Consider the following 20,676-nt stretch of genomic DNA (forward strand, 5'->3'; position numbering starts at 1 on the left):
TGTAGGAAGTCGGGCCCTTATTCCTCCCAACCTTCCCTCCGAGGTGCATTCTGTCCTTGTTTTCTGATAAAACTAATACGTCTGAAATATTTGCTTTTATAGGGATGGTCTTAAGATGTCCAGAGCTAAAATCTGCACATGTATTAAATTCATTATTTAAGACTGTAAGAAAAAAGTACTTAAAGCTATTTCTAATGAAACACGATTTCTGTAAGTAACTTTGAAACAGCAAGCTGAAAATCACGAATCAATTATAAATGGGTAGCTCTTATTCTCTGGGAAACATGACTGCTTCCTTCACACAGTATCCCCGCCCCCGCCCCCCACAACCCCCCAAACATGACCACATTATTACAAATGAGAAAATGTTTATTAAGCAAACAATTTAAGTTTTCCCTTAGCAGAATTTTACAGATTAGAGCACAACCCAAAGGCAATTATAGTCTCAATTATTAACACACTACATAGGATACTTATTCTACAACTGAAAAGTTGCTGAAGTTTGTGACATGCCACTATAAATGTAAGTATTATTAAAAATTACAAATTGTTTGGTGATTATTTTGATAACTTCCTGAGCAGCAGCTCCTGCAAGGAAAAAGGAAAACAAATCTTTGAAAAAGGTAAGTTTCAAGAATTATATAAAAATATCAATTCTGTAAAGAAAACCTTCCCTTTTTCCAAAAGCAAAGGTGTTTAAAAGTAATCCAAAACAGACGTAATTTACTGTGTCATATCAAAATAAAGGACCATATTTTTTAATAACTTATTAAAAGTTTTGTTTTATACATTCATAGCTTGGGATATTATGCCATAGTTTTAAAGAATGAAGTATTTTTAATTATGGTGGTTTAGAAACATTAGCAAGATATATTAAGTAAAAAAACATCAAAATAGGAGTATAGTTGATTGCATTTTAAAGGATACATATAGGCAGAAAAGATTCTCTAAGGATTCCCTTCTGCTTTACTTTTACAATAAAAAGGGAATAAAGGTGTATTTGTTTTAAATACATTTGTAATTTGGAAAGAATCTCTATTAAATACTGCTGTAACTACTCAAAACAAAAAACAGAACAAACAAAAAAATTACTAAGAAAGAAATTCTTCATCTTTTATAACCTGAAGCTTGATCTTTCACAAACACTCGTTAATTCAGTGTAAGGTGAGACTCGACTCTGTACCAGACGCTGTTCTGGGCACCAGGAATATGGTAGGAACACAAGACAAAATCAGTGCCCGTGGCCCTTCCCTTCCAGCAGTGAGGGAGAGACCATTTGCAAATGAGTGAAACAGCCTCTCAGATGGCCTTAGTGCGAAGGAGAGACAGCAGGAAGAAGGCACAAGAGGAGGGCCTCAGCTTTAAATCGGAGTGAGGAGGGTCTCACAGGGAAGAAATTGAAAACAAAGACCTGGACAAAGTGAAGGAATATAAAAGCGTTGTGCCAGCTAATATTCAACATCCTGCTTCACTGACCTCCCTTGGTAAAACAGTTAAGAAAACAAAACTGTCCGGGCCAGTGTTGCTGGGTGGATAGAGCTTTGGCCTGTGGACTGAAAGGTCCCAGGTTTGATTCTAGTCAAGGGCATGTGCCCAGGTTGCGGGCTCCATCCCCAGTGTGTGTTCAATGATTCTCTTTCATCATTGATGTTTCTAGCTCTCTCTCCCCCTCTGAAATCAATAAAAACATTAAAAAAAACACACAGCTTCATAACTGTACTATATAACAACAGATGCCGGTCTTCTCATCTTTGAAACTCACCCCCTAAGAACGCAGCAATGGTGTGTGGCTCAGCAGCTCCGTATCGGCAACTATAGGAAAGAAAGGAGACATGAACTTCGACTAGCTTAGGACAGGCACAAGTATTATTTCTTAATATGGTTTAAGAAATACTCACAATTCGTGGACATAATCATCTTTCACCATTACAGACAGTCCATATTCCTGAAGGAAGCCTGTGAGACAAGACTTCAACTTTCCTATATCTTCTTCAACTTGATAGTTAGATACCCCTAAAAATATACACGCAAATTAATTTTCATTGAAATAAATATGTGATTCAAAATGAATGGCTACCTCTTTACTCCAGTTTCTAGTCAAAAAAGTAAGGTGTGAAAATGAACAAAAATAACAATGTATGAGACCAATATTTGCAAATATCACAAACCTGTAACAATCAAAGAAACCATCAAAAACTATTAAAATTTGAGTTTGATAAGCCTGCTTTGTTCACTGCTCCATATCCAGTACCTGGAAGAGTGTCTGGCACACAGTTGGTGCTCAATACTTTGATAGAAGAATTGAATGAATGAGAAAGTGATGTCCTATTTATACCCTTTATAAAAATTATGGTGTTTATTATTCATTTCCAAGAGATTAAATGACACAGAGGACATAAAACTATAACAACGGGTAACACTGAGCATTAACAAATGCTGATTACTGCTATAAGTACCATATGTATACTGTTTAATCCTCACAATCACCTTATTAAGTAGGTACTATTATTCCCATTTTATAGATGAAAAAACTGAGACACATTAAGTTATCTGCCTGAGTTACTTAGCTCATAAATAGCAAAACGGATACAAGCCCAGACAGTTGTTAATAATTAAACTATAATATCTCCAAAGGTAAGCTATTAATTGTTATTACTGCTGGAAGTTAAAATATAATTGCCATAACCTCCACATATTAAAAAAAAAAAATCAGTATTTTTTTAACTACTATGGTTTAAAAATGATCACCACTACTTGTCCTCATAATAGCAATACCTACCCTTTATTGAGTACTTACAAGGTGCTAGGCAGTGTGTAAAGTGATTTCATACATCATATATTTAACCCTATCAGTCTAATAGAGTGGATACTATTATTGCCATTTCATAAATATGAGACCTGAGACGTAGAGGGAAATAGTGACTCATCCAAGGTCAAGAGAGAGTGATAGAGCTCAGATCTGAACCTAGGTTCAAAGCCTATGCTCTATGTGGTTGCTACTCGTCCCAAGGTGGCTCCCCAATGTATACCCCTTTGTGCCCTCATGTAGCCCCCTTTTACTCAATCTAAGCTGGCCCTGGGAAGCAAATAGAACACAACATAAGTGATGCTGTGATTTCTAAGACCAAGTCATAAAAAGCCTTGTACCTTCCACCTGGGTCTTTTGGAATGTTAATTCTGGGAAAGCCAGACACTATGTAAGTCTACCCTAGAACTGCCGTGCTAAAAGGAAACCCTAGCTAGCTATGTGGTGACAGATGCCTGACAAGCCCCCAGCAGTTCCAGTTATCCTGACTAAAGTGCCGACATCTGAGCAAAAATGACTTCTCGGATGTCCAATTCAGTCAACCCTTCAGAATGACTCCAGTTCAGGCATCATGCAAGATCCTTGCTCCTCACTGAGATATGCCTAACAGCCCAGCCAATTCACAAAGTCGTCATATAATAATTTATTGTTTTAAACTACTAAGTTTTGAGATAGTTTGTTATTCAATAGATAATAAAAAATATTCTAATCAAATAATACAAATAAAGCAATACATATAGTGTTTATTCATTTTCTTTCTTCTGATAAGCTAGCTCATTAATACTATAACTCAGTAGACATATGACATCAATTGGGGCAACAGGTTTTATGATATACCTAGAATGCACTGCTATGCAATAATCCTGCATAATTAAACTTACCTTAATGAAAATTTTCTGGGCAACTGAAAATCTTTGAAATTATGCCAATTCCCTAATCATTATATTTACAGATAACAAAAATTAGATACTAAGCAAAGAAATCTCTACATCTTCAGAGCTCTGAGTTCAGGAGTCACTGGCATACTTCTTGTGACTTTCCATTTCCACTAAATTAAACTCAGTGTGACTCTTAGAGGTAAACTGTGAAAAATGACAGAAAAATGTTTTCTTCTATATGCATTCAACCAACATTCCCTTGTAATGGTTTAGAATCAAACACTATTTGCAAATAGTTACACTTACAAAACAAATGGTAGTTCCTCATTAAGATGTGATGTAAACTGTTTGCAATGTAAAAATCAAGGACCAATTGTAAACACCCAAGAACACTTTAAGATTTAAGTCAAGTGTCTACTTAAGATTTTATTATATTTGATAATTCGATTGCTATTCTTACCTGGGTATCTACCATGTTGTTTATGAAATCTATCCACAGCCCGTAACATTAAGTATAATACTATCTCATTATCTGGACTGTCCATGCTGGAAACTGAAAGGGAAAGAATTCAATATAATTTGAGTAATTCATGACATAAAAGCAATGAAGGATGGACCTTACTATATACTCAGATTTTAGGTCTCAAGGCAATTTTACCACAAAATTTTAATATTTTGTGACAATAAAATAGAAAATGATAAATAATAGTAAAATAAAGGGAGATACATTAATAAAACCCAGGTGTCTTAGTCTATTAACTAGTCACCATAATCTCTACTAAAGTAGTAACATGCTGACTTTAGCTCTATTTATCACACAACTTAGTAACCTACCTAAATACAATTTATTTATGTATTAAGTTTTACGTTGTGAAATTATGACTACTTGGATAGGTTTATAGAATTAAATTTAGAGTATAAATATTTCCATTATTTATATTATCACCATATACTCAATATTATTATACATAAAATATTAATCTCTTTAAAGTCAAAATTAAAGCTGTGGTACATTTATACAATGGAATACTACTCAGCTGTAAAAAAAGAAGGAAACTTTACCCTTTGCGACAGAATGGATGGACCTAAAGAGCATTATACTAAGTGAAATAAGCCAGTGAGAGAAAGACAAGTACCGTATGATTTCACGCATATGTGGAATCTAATGAACTAACAAGCAAAACAGAGACAGACTCATAGAGAGCAGGCTGACAGCTGTGTGTGTGTGTGGGGGGGAGGGTGTTGAGGGGGAGGGATTGATCAAAACAAAAAAGAAGAAAAAAAAAGAGAAAGAACTCATGAACACAGACAACAATGTGGTGATTGCCAGGGAGAGGGAGAGCGAGGGGAGGTGAAAATGAGGATATAGGGGTGATAAATGGTGAGGGACAGAGACTTGACTTGGGGTGGTGAAGACACAAATGATGTACGGTAGAACTGTGTAACTGAAACCTGTAAATTTTGTTAACCAGTGTCACCCCCATAAATTCAATTTTTAAAGGAAGGATGGAAAAAAATAAAATTAATAACCTAGCATCAAAAGATTATTTATACTTACTAATTTCATCCCTGTTAACTGTATCCAAGCCATATTCTTCAGCTAAGGATCGACATCTTACCACTCGAAGAAATGCAGAATTGCTACCTGAACACAGGAAAGACATTATAAAGGTAACTAACTGAGATACGTGAATATTCCAAATCACAGATCTCTTTAAGAACAGGAAATTGTGTTTATACCCTTCACAGACATGGTAACGTGAAGAAATGTCTCCTGTTTGACTCTAATGGTTAGCAGGGAAGGCACTAGAACAGCCGTGGGCAAACTACGGCCCGCGGGCCGGATCCGGCCCGTTTGAAATGAATAAAACTAAAAAAAAAAAAGACCGTACCCTTTTATGTAATGATGTTTACTTTGAATTTATATTAGTTCATACAAACACTCCATCCATGCTTTTGTTCCGGCCCTCCGGTCCAGTTTAAGAACCCATTGTGGCCCTCGAGTCAAAAAGTTTGCCCACCCCTGCACTAGAACATGAGTCATCCTAAATTCATGTCCTTGGGACTACAACCAGTTCAGCACTGAGTAAGTATATGATGGCACCTCTCTGAGCCTCAGAAAGGGGATAATATTATTTACCTTTGAAAGTTGTGGATTAAAAGTACCTAGCACAATGCCTGACAGGGCTCAATGAACAGTAGTTATCATTATTATGGATAAGTAGTCCGAAAGGAAAGTGTTATATATATTGTGCTCTTGGTACATGTAAGGTTTTAACAAAACAAAAAAAATTATATTATGGAAATTTTCAAACATATCCCAAAATAGAGGGAACAGAATAAACCCTCAAATATGCAACATCCAGCTTTTAATCTGGTATCATATGATTTAGTAGAACAAACACTATATGCTGAAACAAGGTGCAAGATTAATAATGGAACAAAATATTAAAACTAAGCCTAAACAAACACTGTGAAAGAGTGATGAAATGGAGAAGTTTGATAAATATATTTTAGGATTGAGGAGCATGCAAAATGTAGACTTTATCTTCAGAAAGCATGTAAACAAGATTGGATTATTCTTAAACTAGGTCTTAAATTAAAAAGAAATGCTTCAGAGAAGAGTGGCATGAGATGGCTAGGCAAGCAGGCAGAGGCCAGATCATGCAAGGCCTTTTAGGTTGAAGGACGGTGATCCACTTTCATTGTAGGTCTGGCAGAAAATGGTATGGTCTAATTCACTATTTAAGAGATTTTTCTGACTGCTCGTTGGAAAATGGGTTGGATAGAGGCAAGAGTGGAAGGGGTATCATTTCAAACTGCACTGGAAAAGGCAAAATGGTATAGAAACAATAAAAATATTAGTGGCTTCCATGGGTTAGGGGGAAAGGAAGCAATGAATAGGCTGAGAACAGGAAATTCTAGGATGGTGAAACTATTCTGTATGATACTATAATGGTGGGTGCATGTCCTTACATGTTTGTCAAAACCCACAGAAGGTACAACACCTGTTTGTGAGCCCTAATGTAAAGTGTGGACTTTGGTGATGATGTGTCCATGTCAGTTCATCAACTGTAACCAATGTGCCATGCTGGGGGGAGGTGTTCATAATGGGGGATGGTGTGAATGTGTTGGGTCTGGGGGTACACAGGAAATCTCTGTACTTAGCACTCAACATTGCTATGATCTTAAAATTGCTCTTAAAAATAAAGTTCAGCCCTAGCCAGTTTGGCTCAGTGGATAGATCGTTGGCCTGCGACCTGAAGGGTCCCGGGTTCGATTCCAGTCAAGGGCACATGCCTGGGTTGTGGACTCAATCCCCAGTGGGGGGCATGCAGGAGGCAGCCAATCAGTGATTCTCTCTCATAGTTGATGTTTTTCTCTCTCTCTCTCCCTTCCTCTATGAAACCAATAAAAAAAAAAATTTTTTTAAAAAGTAGGTTTACAGTTATTCATATGGAAAATAATACAATAATAAGTAATAATACAAGAATAAACTGTTTCTCGTACTCACAACTGTAAACCTACTTTAAAAAAATAAAGTTCATTAATTTAACATTTAAAAAAAAGAAATGCTTTGGGTCTACTGAGGAGTTATCAAAAACACCTGGAGCCTAACCATCTGAAACCAGATGGTAAAATTCTTAATTCTATTACAGTCACTTAAACACAGACCAAACTGAGTAGTTAAACCAATACTCTCCATGTACATATGACTCGACTTCATACTCAAAGCCTTCAGATAAAACTTTCCCAAATTACTTAAAATCAATAAGCTGAAAATAATTCGGTATTAATGACAATTTTCAAATAACTGACCTTCATGTCTTTTTCACATTGCCATAGATATGTTCTAGCTCTGATCCAGTCTTAAAATAACCTCCATTTATTATTACATTATAACAGTAAAAAACCTTACCCAATAATATTTATGAAATTATGAGAAATTTTTAATTTCAACTATTTCAAATTCCTGGGAACACTCTTTATGGCACATTTTTATGAAACAAAATAAGGAAATTAATTCAAGGGGACTTACAGAATAATTTTAATTCTTTCTCTGAAATGGACTCTGGTGCCTGTAAAGAGACAATGCAGATTTTGCTCCAGAATAAAAGAGAAGGTTAGCAGAGGGTACAGCACAAAGACGGTCACTGTGGGATGGGAAGGTTTCTCCAAGTGCTGGGAGAGCACTGGAAAAACACATTTTTTCCTTAAAAGTCTTTCTCACGAGGCAGGCAAGTGAGAGATCCCTCCTAAGAAGCACAGGGCCAGTGCCATGCCCTCCATCTCTAAACCTTTTCTGGCTGAAGTTATGGGATCAGGTTTACATGGGGCTGTGCTGTCCATCAAAGGCACAGTGTGCCCAGCAGCTTACCCGGCCTATAGACTGCAGCAATTTGGCAACATGATTACCCACAGCGGCAGCATCTTTCTTTGCTTTTTCACGGTAACTGGGAAAAAGAAAAAAAAAGCTATTATTAACAAATTTTAAAATCAGCAAATTGTAAATATCACCAGGAAGCAAACAAAACATTGTTTTCCTTTTCATGAAAAAAGACTGGTCTGGGACATATGAAATGTGAAAATGCCATGGAAACGCTGCCAGCAGCACCTGTTAGTGGTTGGGGATCTTCCCAGTGTTGGTGATGGACACTTGGAATCCAATAATACCCAGGTTCTCTCTGTAACTAACAGCACCCAACTTAAAAACTGCCCTCCAAATCCATGATCCATGCTTCTCTGACAAAATCTGCAACACATGTTACTAAAGAACATGATTTTTCTCCTTGAAGTCAAGTCCAAGGAAAGTTAAATACTTCAAAACTGTCCACCTGCAATGTAAAATTTTAAAGTCTATTTACATTTTCACCCTCTGAAGATAAGTGTTAAGCTAACTCCCTCCAATGTGAAGTCATACTTCTTTCTATCCTCAATAGACTTTTCCCAAGTTTTAAGTAGTTGAACTTTTAGGCTAAGACAACAAAGATTTGTAAACAACGACTGAGATGAAGAATGCAATCTGTTAAGGAACAGAGATCTTTTCTGTGTGACATTATTTGGCCCTTGAGGAAACCAAGCCAGTGGCCCTGGCTTCATCTGCACCAAGTCCAAACTACATAAGGGTAATATCCATTGAGAACCATCCTTTTGTCAGTCTACCTGGGTTCAGGCTAGTGATACCTGGATAGCAGGTGTCTATCTATAGACACAAACTCTTTAAATTATGAAACATTACTAATAAAAAATTCATCCAAACTCAAGACTTCCAGGTTTTAAGTTACAAATAAAAGATAGTATAGGGCCCTAGGTTAAAAGTATGGAGATGGATTTCATGGGTTCAAATCCTAGTTCTGCTATTTACCAGCTGTCTGACCCTGAATAAATTACCTTTTCTAGGCCTCAGTTTCCTCATCATAAAACTGGGACAAAACAGTATCTCTCTCTAATGTTGTGAATATTAAATTAGTTAATACAAATTAGTTAATACATAGGACAGCTCATAGCACAGAATTAAGTGCTCAAATGTTACATTTTATTATGAAATACATAAGAAAAATATTTGTCTCCGGGGAGGGGAGGGGGTGGGTAATATGAGAACTCTGCACTTTCTACTCAGTTTTTTTTTTTTTTAAATATATATTTTATTGATTTTTTACAGAGAGGAAGGGAGAGGGATAGAGAGTTAAAAACATCAATGAGAGAGAAACATTGATCAGCTGCCTCCTGCACACCCCCCACTGGGGATGTGCCCGCAACCAAGGCACATGCCCCTGGCCGGAATCGAACCCGGGACCCTTCAGTCTGCAGGCCGACACTCTATCCACTGAGCCAAACCGGTTAGGGCTCTACTCAGTTTTGCTGTGAACCTAAATCTATTCTAAAAAATAAAATCTATTTTTTTAAAATCTGCCCTCTAAGTTCTTCAGCTTATTTTTAAAGCAATTAGATTATAACAGGTTTCCATTTTATTTCTGATAGACTAGTAAAATATTCTCATCTCTAATATAAACAAATGAATTTTTCTGTTACACAGTTTGAAAACAGTGACTTACACATTTTGCAATTTTATATATTTGCCCGAATCTGCAATCATGTCAGGAATTGTGCCTCGGACAGGTAAATTTCCTTGACCCTCGTTAGCCACAAATTCCTTTAAGGCGCGAGCTAAAATCCAAAATGATGGAGTCTAAAAGAGTAAAATAAAAAATTATTATGTGGCATTTGAATCTGACCCAAAGCTTAAGGTGGCACTATTTTTACTTTTTGTTGTTGTTACCTGTTTGGTGATATTTATGCAGCGATCATCATTAAATATATCTTCAATGCTGCTTGGGATCTAACAAAGGAACATGAAACATTTACTTATACTAAGAATCTGCCCACCTTTATTTTCACTGCTGTTTCTCTGAATAAGTTCTTTGAATTCTCAAACTGTAATCAAATACATACTTCTGATTTTCTTACACTTTTATTTAGAATGAGTACCAGATGGAGGTTTGATGACGAAAAAGAGAATGGAAGAAAGTCACATCCTGCCCATTGTTGTTAGCATTAAAGACTGGCCTGTTCTTTTCCATCATAAATGGAATAAAGAAGGAGCCAAAGTAAATCTTTTAATATATTTACATTTTAAAATATAACAAAGATTATAGACAGTAATGTCAAGCTGGAGTTGTAGTCCTTCATGTTTTTTTCCTTCTTGTCAAAAGTTTGCAGCCCTTTTACTCTAGCAACTATTGAAAGAGACAACCCTCCAACAAAAACTAGATAAAGGACTTTTAACGCTAGCAAGAGCATCATACATTAATAAAGACTTTAGAAATTATAGGCTTTGATTCTACTGTGGAAAAAAATGTCTTACTGGTAACCTCTGACTGGTTTCTCTGCTTTCACTCCCAGTCCTCTACAATCTCTTCTCACAAGAGCCAGATAATTTTTTTAGATATGAATCTGATCACTCCACTCCCTTGCTCAAAACACTTCAATGGCCTGCAAGGATATTATGATCTGGCCCTTTCTGCCTTTCCAAACTCAATCCCTCTCACTACTTCCCCCTTGTTTACTTCACTCCAATCATCCTGGCAGTCTAACTGCTTGAATAAATGCTGAGCTTCATCCTACTTCCGGGCCTTTGTTTGCACATGTGGTTCCGCAGCCTAAAAGCTCTTCTACCCCATCTCTGCATGTCACTTCACGCAGGCTTCTGCTTAAACACATCTCTGTGAGTCTCCTTGGCCCCCCTTTGGACCCCAGACCTCTGTCCTCCCCATCATGCTCTAGTTCTCTGTTCTGTTCTAATTTTGTTCATAGTACCTGGTGCATTTATCTCTTTGCTTTTAGTTCATTATCCCCCAGTCATGAGAACCTTGGTGTGTTTTTAAATTGGTGTAAATTTTACATTCAGTGAAATGAACAACTCTTAAATGTACAATCCAATGCATTTTGATAACTATACAAATATTTTTAACCATCACCCCAATTAAGACACAGAAAATTTTTATTACCCCCAAAAACTGATTCACAAAGCACTTTTACTCACTCAAAAACACTACTTCTTTGTCTCCAGAAATTTTATGACAGCTTAAGTGCTTTTCTAACTTAAAAGGCAGCATTTGTTGCTGTTTTAAATTATAAGAAAATTCTAACTTAAACTCCCACTTGTGTTATTCCAAAGTTCCTTCAAAACCTCACTTGCCAGGCTTCAACAACAAAAGGGCACCTAAAATGAGTTATCCTCCAAGTAATTTTTAAGGTGTCAATGTCATTTAAAAACATCTCCTTTATATCCTAAAAATTACTGTCAAAAGCAAATGCAGCTCTAGCCAGTTTGGCTCAGTGGATAGAGTGTCAGCTGCAGACCAAAGGGTCCCAGGTTCAATTCCTGTCTAGGGCATGTACTTAGATTGCAGGTTCCTCCCCAGCTCTGGCCCTGGTCAGGGCACGTGCAGGAGGCAACCAATCGATGTGTTTCTCTCACATCAATGTTTCTCTCTGTCTTTCCCTCTCTCTTCCACTCTCCCTAAAAATCAATAGAAAAATATTCTCGGGTGAGGATTAACAAAAACAAAACAAAAATTCCGTCTTTCCCTCTAATATCCACTTTCTCGAAATATCAATGGAAAAATATCCTCGGGTAAGGATTAAAATATAATAAAATAAAAGTGAAAAAAATCTCAAGGTAAAAAAAAAATCAAATGCAGGGTAAAATTTAACTTTTCAGGCAACACTGTTTTGGACCAGTAAAGTATCACCTTCAGTGTATAATTCCTACACCCAAACGATTACTATTCACAAATCGTGTATTTCAAATAATTGATTTATATAAATCATATCACTATCATATACTGAAGCACTCATGTCCATTTAACTAGGACAATATAGAATATTATTAAAACAAGAGTCAATCTGTATTATAGATATTAATTTCTAACCAACTATATACAATTTAGGAAATATTAACTTAAATCTAAAATCAACTATTTTATCATAAGGACTTCAGAAAACACCTTTCTAAATGAATCCCTCAGCAACTCTTTTAATACCTGAGTTGTATTTAGTGCTGTGTTCACATTTTTAATAGCTTCTTCAAAATTCTCTTCATCTTCCGGAGCCCCATTTTCATTCTTTAAAATTCCTATTAAAATAGAATTTGGTTAGCAAACAACCTTTTTCTTCTTTCTCTTTCTCTCTCCCCAACATTATGGAAATAACTTTGTCAGGTTCTGAAGGGAGGATCAGATATTTTGAAACTTAAGAATAAATATGGTTTATCACCAGTCATACCTAAAACTGTACAAGGAATGGCTCCTTAATCTCCCCCGAGGCAAAATAAAATATGAACTAATGATGGCATCATTTGACAAAGGTGTTGACAGAAATCCAATAAATATTAGCTTTAAGCAATTTGCTTTTCAAACCTTATATAACATTTAGTCACATTCCATATTACCTTGTCTAATCAAATCTCTGAACTCTTCTTTTTCTTTATACGTTTTAGGTATTCGTCCATTTGTCTAAATCAGTTAAAAAAATTAAAAACTTAGTTATAAAAACTCAAAATATAGAAATTGAGAGTCCACAGTTTACCTATTCTCCCATCCACATGAGATTTCATCAGTAAATACACACCCCAGTGAAATCAGAGGCTAACCTGATAGAAACAGAAACTGTGGGCCATTTCTCTACATTCATTCCCCACTGCCAGTTTCAGAATGACATTCATTCAAAATTTCATTTAGTAAGTAAAAATATCAGTATTAAAACAGGAACTGCTAGATCTAAACTGAAAAGCACCCACCTACCCTAAGCCAAGCAAGGAAAGAAAATTAATCTCCCACCGCCTCCAATGAAATCCTTTATAATAAATTGAAAATACAGTCACATAAAGAATTTCTTTTTTAAAAAAAGGACATACTTCACTATACCACTGTGCTAAATATTTAGCTATGATCACAATCCATGGAGTGTGGCTATGGTCCTAAAATTGAGAGAGAGAAAAATATCAGTTAACATTAATTAGTTAATATTTATTCCTCACTATCATTTTCAATAAACTCAATAATATTTATGATCATTCCCCAGTATACATGAAATAATGAGTGAAAGAAAATGAACTGGGTTAATAAAAATTGCTTCACAAAACTTTTTTAGAAGCAGTGTCCAATTTCATCCTAATATGGTAGGTATGCACTATAATTGTCCCCATTTCACCATCAAAAGACAGTTTCAGAGACTGCCACCCAAAAATAAAGCTTAAATCTCTTGATTTCAGATACCAATCCTAGACTACAGGAAGATTTTCTCTGGGTTTTCTGATGAACCCAACACCTGCATTTTAATAAGTAGGTAGAAAAAAATACATATACTCCTTAAGTTATATGGTGTGTTATAAATATTATTATTTTTATACCAAAATATGCAGCTGCCTTGGTAATTCGCAAACACTAAAAATAAGCTTCAAGTGGAGTCAATTTCAACACACACCCACCCCCAAATTCAAACTATTTTAAAAAGCACATCTATTTGTTTAGGAAAGGGCTATGAAGAGGAATATATTAATGTCCAATTTCTTGATCTAGGTGTTAATTACATAGATATGTTCAGTTAATGTACTTTTTTTCAATAAAAAAGTTTTTTAAATTTTGGAGAAAAAAGATTTATTTAAAACAAATTAGGTACAATGTTGTTACTATGTAATCTGGATGACAGGACCATGGAGGTTTATAGTATTTTCTCACATTGGTGTATTCAAAAATGTTTTAAGTCTATCTATAAAATGGAAGGTCAGCCCAGTCGGTGTGGCTCAGTAGTTAAGCGTAGACATATGAACCGGGTGGTCACGGTTTAATTCCCAGTCAGGGCACATGCCCAGGTTGTGGGCTCAGTCCCTAACAGGGATCGTGTAGGAGGCAGCCGATCTGTGATTCTATCTCTCTCACGCTCTCTCCCTTGCTCTCTCTGAAATCAATACAAACATAACTGGGGATCAAGTCTGCAACCCAGGCAAATGCCCTGACCAGGAATCAAACCGTGACCTCCTAGATCAGTGATGGCGAACCTTTTGAGCTCGGCGTGTCAGCATTTTGAAAAACCCTAACTTAACTCTGGTGCCGTGTCACATATAGAAATTTTTTGATATTTGCAACCATAGGAAAACAAAGATTTATATTTTTGATATTTATTTTATATATTTAAATGCCATTTAACAAAGAAAAATCAACCAAAAAAATTAAAAAAATAAATAAATAAATAAAAGGTCATACCAACCCTTTTGTCCATATGATGCAAATCATAAGACTGAAAATGTTCTCTCAGTTCAGGAAAGGGTTTATCCAGTCGCAGATCCTCTAATGCATTATCTGGATGAGATTCTATTACTGTGAAATAAATAATGCCAAAAGATAAACTTACTTCTTTAGTAATACTGCTGGCAATACACTACATTACAAGAATTTGGGAAATCTATAATTTTTAAATGGGCATAGGGTCTATAGTTTTAAAAAGTTTTTTTGTTCATTATTTAGGTAAATTTACATTTACATATACATTTTACTAAAAGCACAAATCGTAAGTGACTACAGTTGTAATGAAAGTAAAAACCAAGATTCTCTTTAAACAAAACAAAATGTTGTTATTACAATTGAAAAAGATCAAAACTGGCAAAATTGTGTTCAGACATTACCTAACAACCTACCCTTACTCCTCCTGTCGTCTTCGACAAACATCACCACCATCTACCTGAACCTCTTCCCTAGAAACCTGATGGTCATCCCTGACCTTCTTGCTTCCTTGGCCCAACATCAGTCAGTCCTCACATCCTGATGTCACTCTGTACACAGCTCTCCATTAGGGGAGTTCAGAAAAGTGTGTCATCCCAGTGAGTCTTTAAAGCTAGGCTCAGTTCTGTTACTTGCTAGCTGTGTGACCTTAGACAAGTAACTTATCTCTCTGTGCCTCAGCATCCTCATCTGTAAAAAGCAGATAAAATAGTACCTATCTTACAAGATATTAGAAAGATTAAATGAAATAATTCATATAAAGACAGGCACAAAGCTAGCAATGTTAACCTTCGTTATCATCTATTCCCACTTCCCTATCCTTATAACATCTGCTCTTAGTGGCTCTCTCTCCCTCTCTCTCATATAAACCACTGGAAATCTCCTAACAGCAACTCTTGCCTCCAATCTTGGCCTCTTCAAATCCATTCATTCTCTACTCAGCTCAGTGACCACTTAAAGTTGTTACTGTCACTCTCCCACTTACAACTCTTAAATGGCCCAACATCAGCTGCCAAAAGCTTATCCTCTCAAGTCACTCTCTCGCTGTTAAACAGATACTAACTACTACTCAGTGCTGATACCAATGCCAATGGCTCAGAGCAAAGTGTAAATCCTGAATAAAAATGTTACCGTCATTTAAGATTAAAATTTTGTATGTAAAGGACTAACATCAGTCTTGAGCTGGTGCAAGCCTGCATATGAATGACTTTGGTTTCTGATAACACTTTTTCTTTGGAACAGTAGTTAGGTAAATGCCTTGTTTTGTGGAATTGTACCTGAACTGGATGAGTACAAGGCCTGTATGAGAATGGAATAAAAGATTGGTGGGGAAAAGGTGGTGTGTTCTAGGTGTCAGTGTCACCTTGGCTCTCGCCTGTAAGTAGCCATACATGCATGCCCTATGTATGTTAAGAGGCAAAAAAAAGGCTAGGTACTTGCACAGCAACTAGGCCTCCTAATAAGATGAAGAAGTTGTACCTACTTATCTCTTGTTTTCTATCCTCCTATAATGTAAGTAAAGGAAATACTAGATTAAAATCTACATCAGTCACTGATTGACACTTTGAACCTATAAACTGGTTGTGCTGCTACAAATTTACTTTGTAATTTAAAATTGACTTTCTAAATTGTCAAGTTCTAAAATCATAGCTAAAGCAATGAAAAGCAAGCCCCATACATGCAACAACTTTACCTGGATGTTCTTTTATAATGATCCTCATATAACCAACTAGTCCATATGTCCTACAGATCAAAAGAGGGATTTGGGAATTCCAGAGGACATCTGCTAAACGTAGTAATGTACTGTAAAGGAAGGCACAATAAGTAAGAATATAAGCAAATGGATATATAACAAAACACCTTAAAACAAAGTACCTTTGTTACTAAGTTATAAATGCAAAAATATCCCTACTGCATTATAAGCAGGTCAAGAATATACTGAAAAGCAAGCATTTCTATAAGGTTGCAGTTTCAAAGAAAGCATATCTTTTGGACAAGAGCAGTGGTTCTCAACCTGTGGGTTGCGACCCCTTTGGCGGTCGAACGACCCTTTCACAGGGGTCGCCTAAGACCATCCTGCATATCAGATATTTACATTACAATTCCTAACAGTAGCAACATTACAGTTATGAAGTAGCAATGAAAATAATTTTATGGTTGGGTCACAGCATGAGGAACTGTATTTAAAGGGCCAGAAGGTTTAGAACCACTGGACTAGAGGGATATGAAAGACTCAACTTTTGTATTAGGGAGAATGTTACTAAAAGACAATTCCTAAATATTTCCATAAAAAAAGAGGAAAACATTTGTAAAATATATGATCCCTGTATATATCTCAAAGTAATCCCTATAATTACTTGTAACTAGTTCTTTTTCCCACTTAAAATAACCAATGTTCAATTTAACTGCTCTAAATATAAATCCTTTAAAAGTTTCACATCCAGTATCTTTCTTTCCTATCTTTTTGATGCTAGAGATTCGTAAGTGCTTCCAATTAAAGGTTTCTATAGAGTTTAGGAATTTTTAAAAGCCATACTCTACAGAAAAAAACAAAACTATGCAAATCTAATTAAGACATTCAATTAAAAATAAATTAACATAAAAATTTACCTTTCAGGAAGTTGAGTTGCAACCACAATGGTAAACCTACAGAAAAATGAAGGATCATTGTCTAGAAGGTTTTCTGGACTCTAAATAGGACAAGGGGGAAAAAATCCAACAAGTTCACAATCATATTAAACATGGCAGAAACAGTTAAGCTATTTAAAATAAATGAGGCAACATGCTAGACTCCAATGTTAACTTCAACTCTCAACTAAATAGCATACAAAAATTCAAATTTCTAAATTCCTAGTGTTTTGAATTATTAAAAAATAAAATTTCTGCACAGAAATAATAATGTATATACATATATACCTCTTCCACAAAACTCCCAGAGACATCATTATTTAATTCTTGTAAGAATTCCATGGTAGCTTGAGCTCGGTTCTTTTTGAAAAGAAAGCATTTGACTTGAATTAGAAAAAATTTGGTTAAAATGTAACCCTTCAATTAACAGATAAAGCAAACAAAATATAAAATTACACCAAATTTCATGCACAGATATGACAACTCTGCTTTTCATAGTGTTTAAACTGAGACTCAACCACAATATTCCTTAGAAAGAACTCATTATTCAGAGTTCTTAAGTGAATACTTTATTTCCATCCTAGTTTTCTGATAATGCAAATGACCAGAAAACCCTGAGCACCAGGCAGGAATATTCTAGATCAATTTACAATACTGTACAAGAGTTCAATCATTAAAAAAAGTCATTTCCACTCAGAATATTGTACTAAGTTGATTAATATGGCTTTGTAAGATTTTTAATATGAAATACAAAAAGAAAAGATATTCTGGCTCTTAGTTAAAAATACTCTTTCCTCTGGACATTAACATCAATCAAGATTTAGCATTAATACAGGATACAGTATAAAAAAGATATACTACTTCTATATTCTTAAACTACAAAGCTTATAAAATTTACAAGATAAAAAAAAATGAGCTAATTTAACTTCTTTCTCAGAGAAATATAAGCTCTTTGAAAGTCAAAAACTTTTTCAAGAAACCAAAATACAGTAGCATCATTAAATGCTTAAACTCAACTATATTCTGTAACAAATTAATTGTTTACCTTGCCAATACTGCTTCTTTGAAGGAAAAAACTGAAAAAGACCCCAAAAAAATAAAATTAAGGGCTTATTTGATTATATAAAGGGAAGGTTATTTATAATACCAGGTACATTTCATTCATATTGTAAAACAAACTATATTTTGATTATAGTTTGTAACAGCCTTCCTGGAGGAAGAAAACTGGATGAAACTTGTAATCAAAGACAAGCTAATAAATCAATGTTCCCCAAAGTGTGCAGCACAAAATAAGAATTTCATGAGATGCTCTGAGAGAAAAGAGAGTCCTCTGGCTTTAAAAAGTTTAGGAATCACCATAGGTTATATTTCCCTCTTGGAAATTCATAACATACACAACACACATGATATTAAAGTCTTATATTAAAGAAATGTTTAATTTCATTTGCCCATGGAATCCCTTTGTCCATTTAGCAGTTATTAACATTCCCCAGACCCATGCTCCACAGGCCACACGTGGGAAATGCTGTATTCAACTGTTTGCTTTTGCAGGAAACTATCACAGATCTATTCAGGCTTCTTCCCACACACACCCTTGTCATATCCCAGGGCCCAGATCTGAGGCTTCTAATCAGTCAGTCAGGGTGCTATGTTATAGCACAAGCTCAGTGGCTCCATAAGAAAAAGAAGCCTTAGCCCTAACCGGTTTGGCTCAGTGGATAGAGCATCGGCCTGCGGACTGAAGTGTCCCAGGTTTGATTCTGGTCAAGGGCATGTACCTCGGTTGCGGGCACAGCCCCAGTGGGGAGTGTGCAGGAAGCAGCTAATCCATGTTTCTCTCTCATCGATGTTTCTAACTCTCTATCCTGCTCCCTTCCTCTCTGTTAAAAAATCAATAAAAAATATTTTTTTAAAAGAAAAGAAAGAAGCCTTATTCTTATTATATCCTGCTCTAAGCAACCAAGTAAACAAAGGTAATAGGACTTTTTCTTTACAGACACCAATAAAAGGGCTGTGTTTGTATCAAAGTTCAATATGAGCCAAATTCTGATTTTCCTTGTATTTATTCATTGCTGCTGTATACTGACAAATACGAAAGATCCCAGACTCCAAGTCCCTGAAAAGGCGAGTCTGAAATGCTCTGAACATCTAAATATGATTAGCTTTGAAGAATGACATAAAGGCCATCTTTACAACAGCATTTTTATGAAGACAGTGTAGTGGAGAGAGATATATACCTGGACTAAGCTTAGAAGACACCGCAAGTAAAAGGTAGATTTTATTATTCTTATCATTCAAATATAAAATTATTGTTAATTATATACTAACATCCAGGAATCCATGCAAGAACTGAGGAAATGTCCAGACTCCACAATTAAAAAAATAATGACTACTCCTTTACATTAATAACAGCAATGAAGATAGTAATGATGGATATATTTTATTAAAGGACTATTGGCCAGACACTGTGCTAGCATTTGAGCTATATTAATTCCCTTCATCCTCGCCATAATCCAAAACAGGGATTATTGTCCACTGAGTCAAGTCACCCTGACTGAGGTGAAGCTGGGACTTAGGCCTCACTCTCCTGTGACAATACACTGCCTTCCCTAACATGCAAATATTTGAAAAGAATAAAACATACTTATTTCCAGCATCTTCTCCGCTGACCTGATTTCCATCAATAATTGTAAATGAACCAATACCTGGGAGACAAAGAGAATCCGTCAAGAATATATATTTCTAGTTAAAACCTTAAAGAAGTAAATTTACAACCACAAAACTACATTACCTGGAAGTATCAAGTTTTTAAGAATTTCAGTTCCTGTGGCTGTTGCATTTATTAGGCAAACATGAGCAGATTCTAAAGCCTCTTGCCCATGATCACCCCACAACCTACAAAACAAGATACAAATTCAACATTTAAAAGCATTTCATAAAAATACAACTTTCTTGCCCTAGCTGGTTTGACTTAAAGGAGTCCCAGGTTCGATTCCAGTCAAGGGCACATGGCCTGGTTGCAGGCTCAATCCCCAGTGGGGGGCGTGCAGGAGGCAGCAGATCAATGATTCTCATCACTGATGTTTCTCTCTCTTCCTCTCTGAAATTAATAAAAATACCTTTTTTTAAAAAAATACAACTTATTTGAATACAACTTATCATTCTTATTTGAATGATCTTTAAAGTGTTCCTGCATAGAATAACAGATGTGATAACCATGGCAAATATGTAAAACATATTTAGAACAGCAGGAGGTGTTATGGGGATTATATAGCTGTGTAACATAAGACTAAGATTGATGCCGTGCATGGTTAGATGGGAGGGGAGAGGGGTCAAATCAAAACTAGACACTTGGGCCCTAACCAGTTTGGCTCAGTGGATAGAGCGTCGGCCTGTGGACTGAAAGGTCCCAGGTTCAATTCCGACTAAGGGCATGTACGTTGGTTGCGGGCACATCCCCTGTAGGAGGTGTGCAGGAGGCAGCTGATCAATGTTTCTCTCTCATCGATGTTTCCAACTCTCTATCCCTCTCCCTCTCTGTGAAAAAATCAATAAAAAATATATATTTTTAAAAACTAGACAC

The 20,676-nt window shown here is 35.8% G+C and overlaps 1 protein-coding gene across 2 annotated transcripts; it reads right to left on the bottom strand.

Moving 5' to 3' along the window:
• Positions 1 to 351: 351 nt before the first annotated feature.
• NAE1 (NEDD8 activating enzyme E1 subunit 1) lies at positions 352 to 19,984 on the bottom strand. Of its 2 annotated transcripts, XM_014547859.1 has the most exons (19): positions 19,885 to 19,984; positions 19,738 to 19,798; positions 18,139 to 18,169; positions 17,382 to 17,453; positions 17,076 to 17,155; positions 16,159 to 16,268; positions 14,455 to 14,564; positions 13,103 to 13,165; positions 12,638 to 12,701; positions 12,231 to 12,322; positions 9,965 to 10,024; positions 9,741 to 9,874; positions 8,063 to 8,138; positions 7,724 to 7,763; positions 5,243 to 5,329; positions 4,145 to 4,237; positions 1,899 to 2,013; positions 1,763 to 1,812; positions 352 to 588 (listed from the first exon to the last, which is right to left on the bottom strand). In XM_014547859.1, the coding sequence occupies exons 4-19, from the start codon at positions 17,433 to 17,435 to the stop codon at positions 479 to 481; spliced, it is 1,338 nt and encodes a 445-aa protein (XP_014403345.1). In that variant the 5' UTR covers positions 17,436 to 17,453; positions 18,139 to 18,169; positions 19,738 to 19,798; positions 19,885 to 19,984; the 3' UTR covers positions 352 to 478. The 2 variants fall into 2 exon arrangements, with proteins under 2 accessions (XP_014403345.1, XP_014403346.1); XM_014547860.1 differs by lacking the exon at positions 19,885 to 19,984 and having other exon boundaries at positions 17,076 to 17,111; positions 19,738 to 19,796.
• Between the last annotated feature and the right edge of the window lie 692 nt (positions 19,985 to 20,676).

This window comes from Myotis brandtii, unplaced genomic scaffold, assembly GCF_000412655.1.
Source record: "Myotis brandtii unplaced genomic scaffold, ASM41265v1 scaffold486, whole genome shotgun sequence".
Taxonomy (NCBI): domain Eukaryota; kingdom Metazoa; phylum Chordata; class Mammalia; order Chiroptera; family Vespertilionidae; genus Myotis; species Myotis brandtii.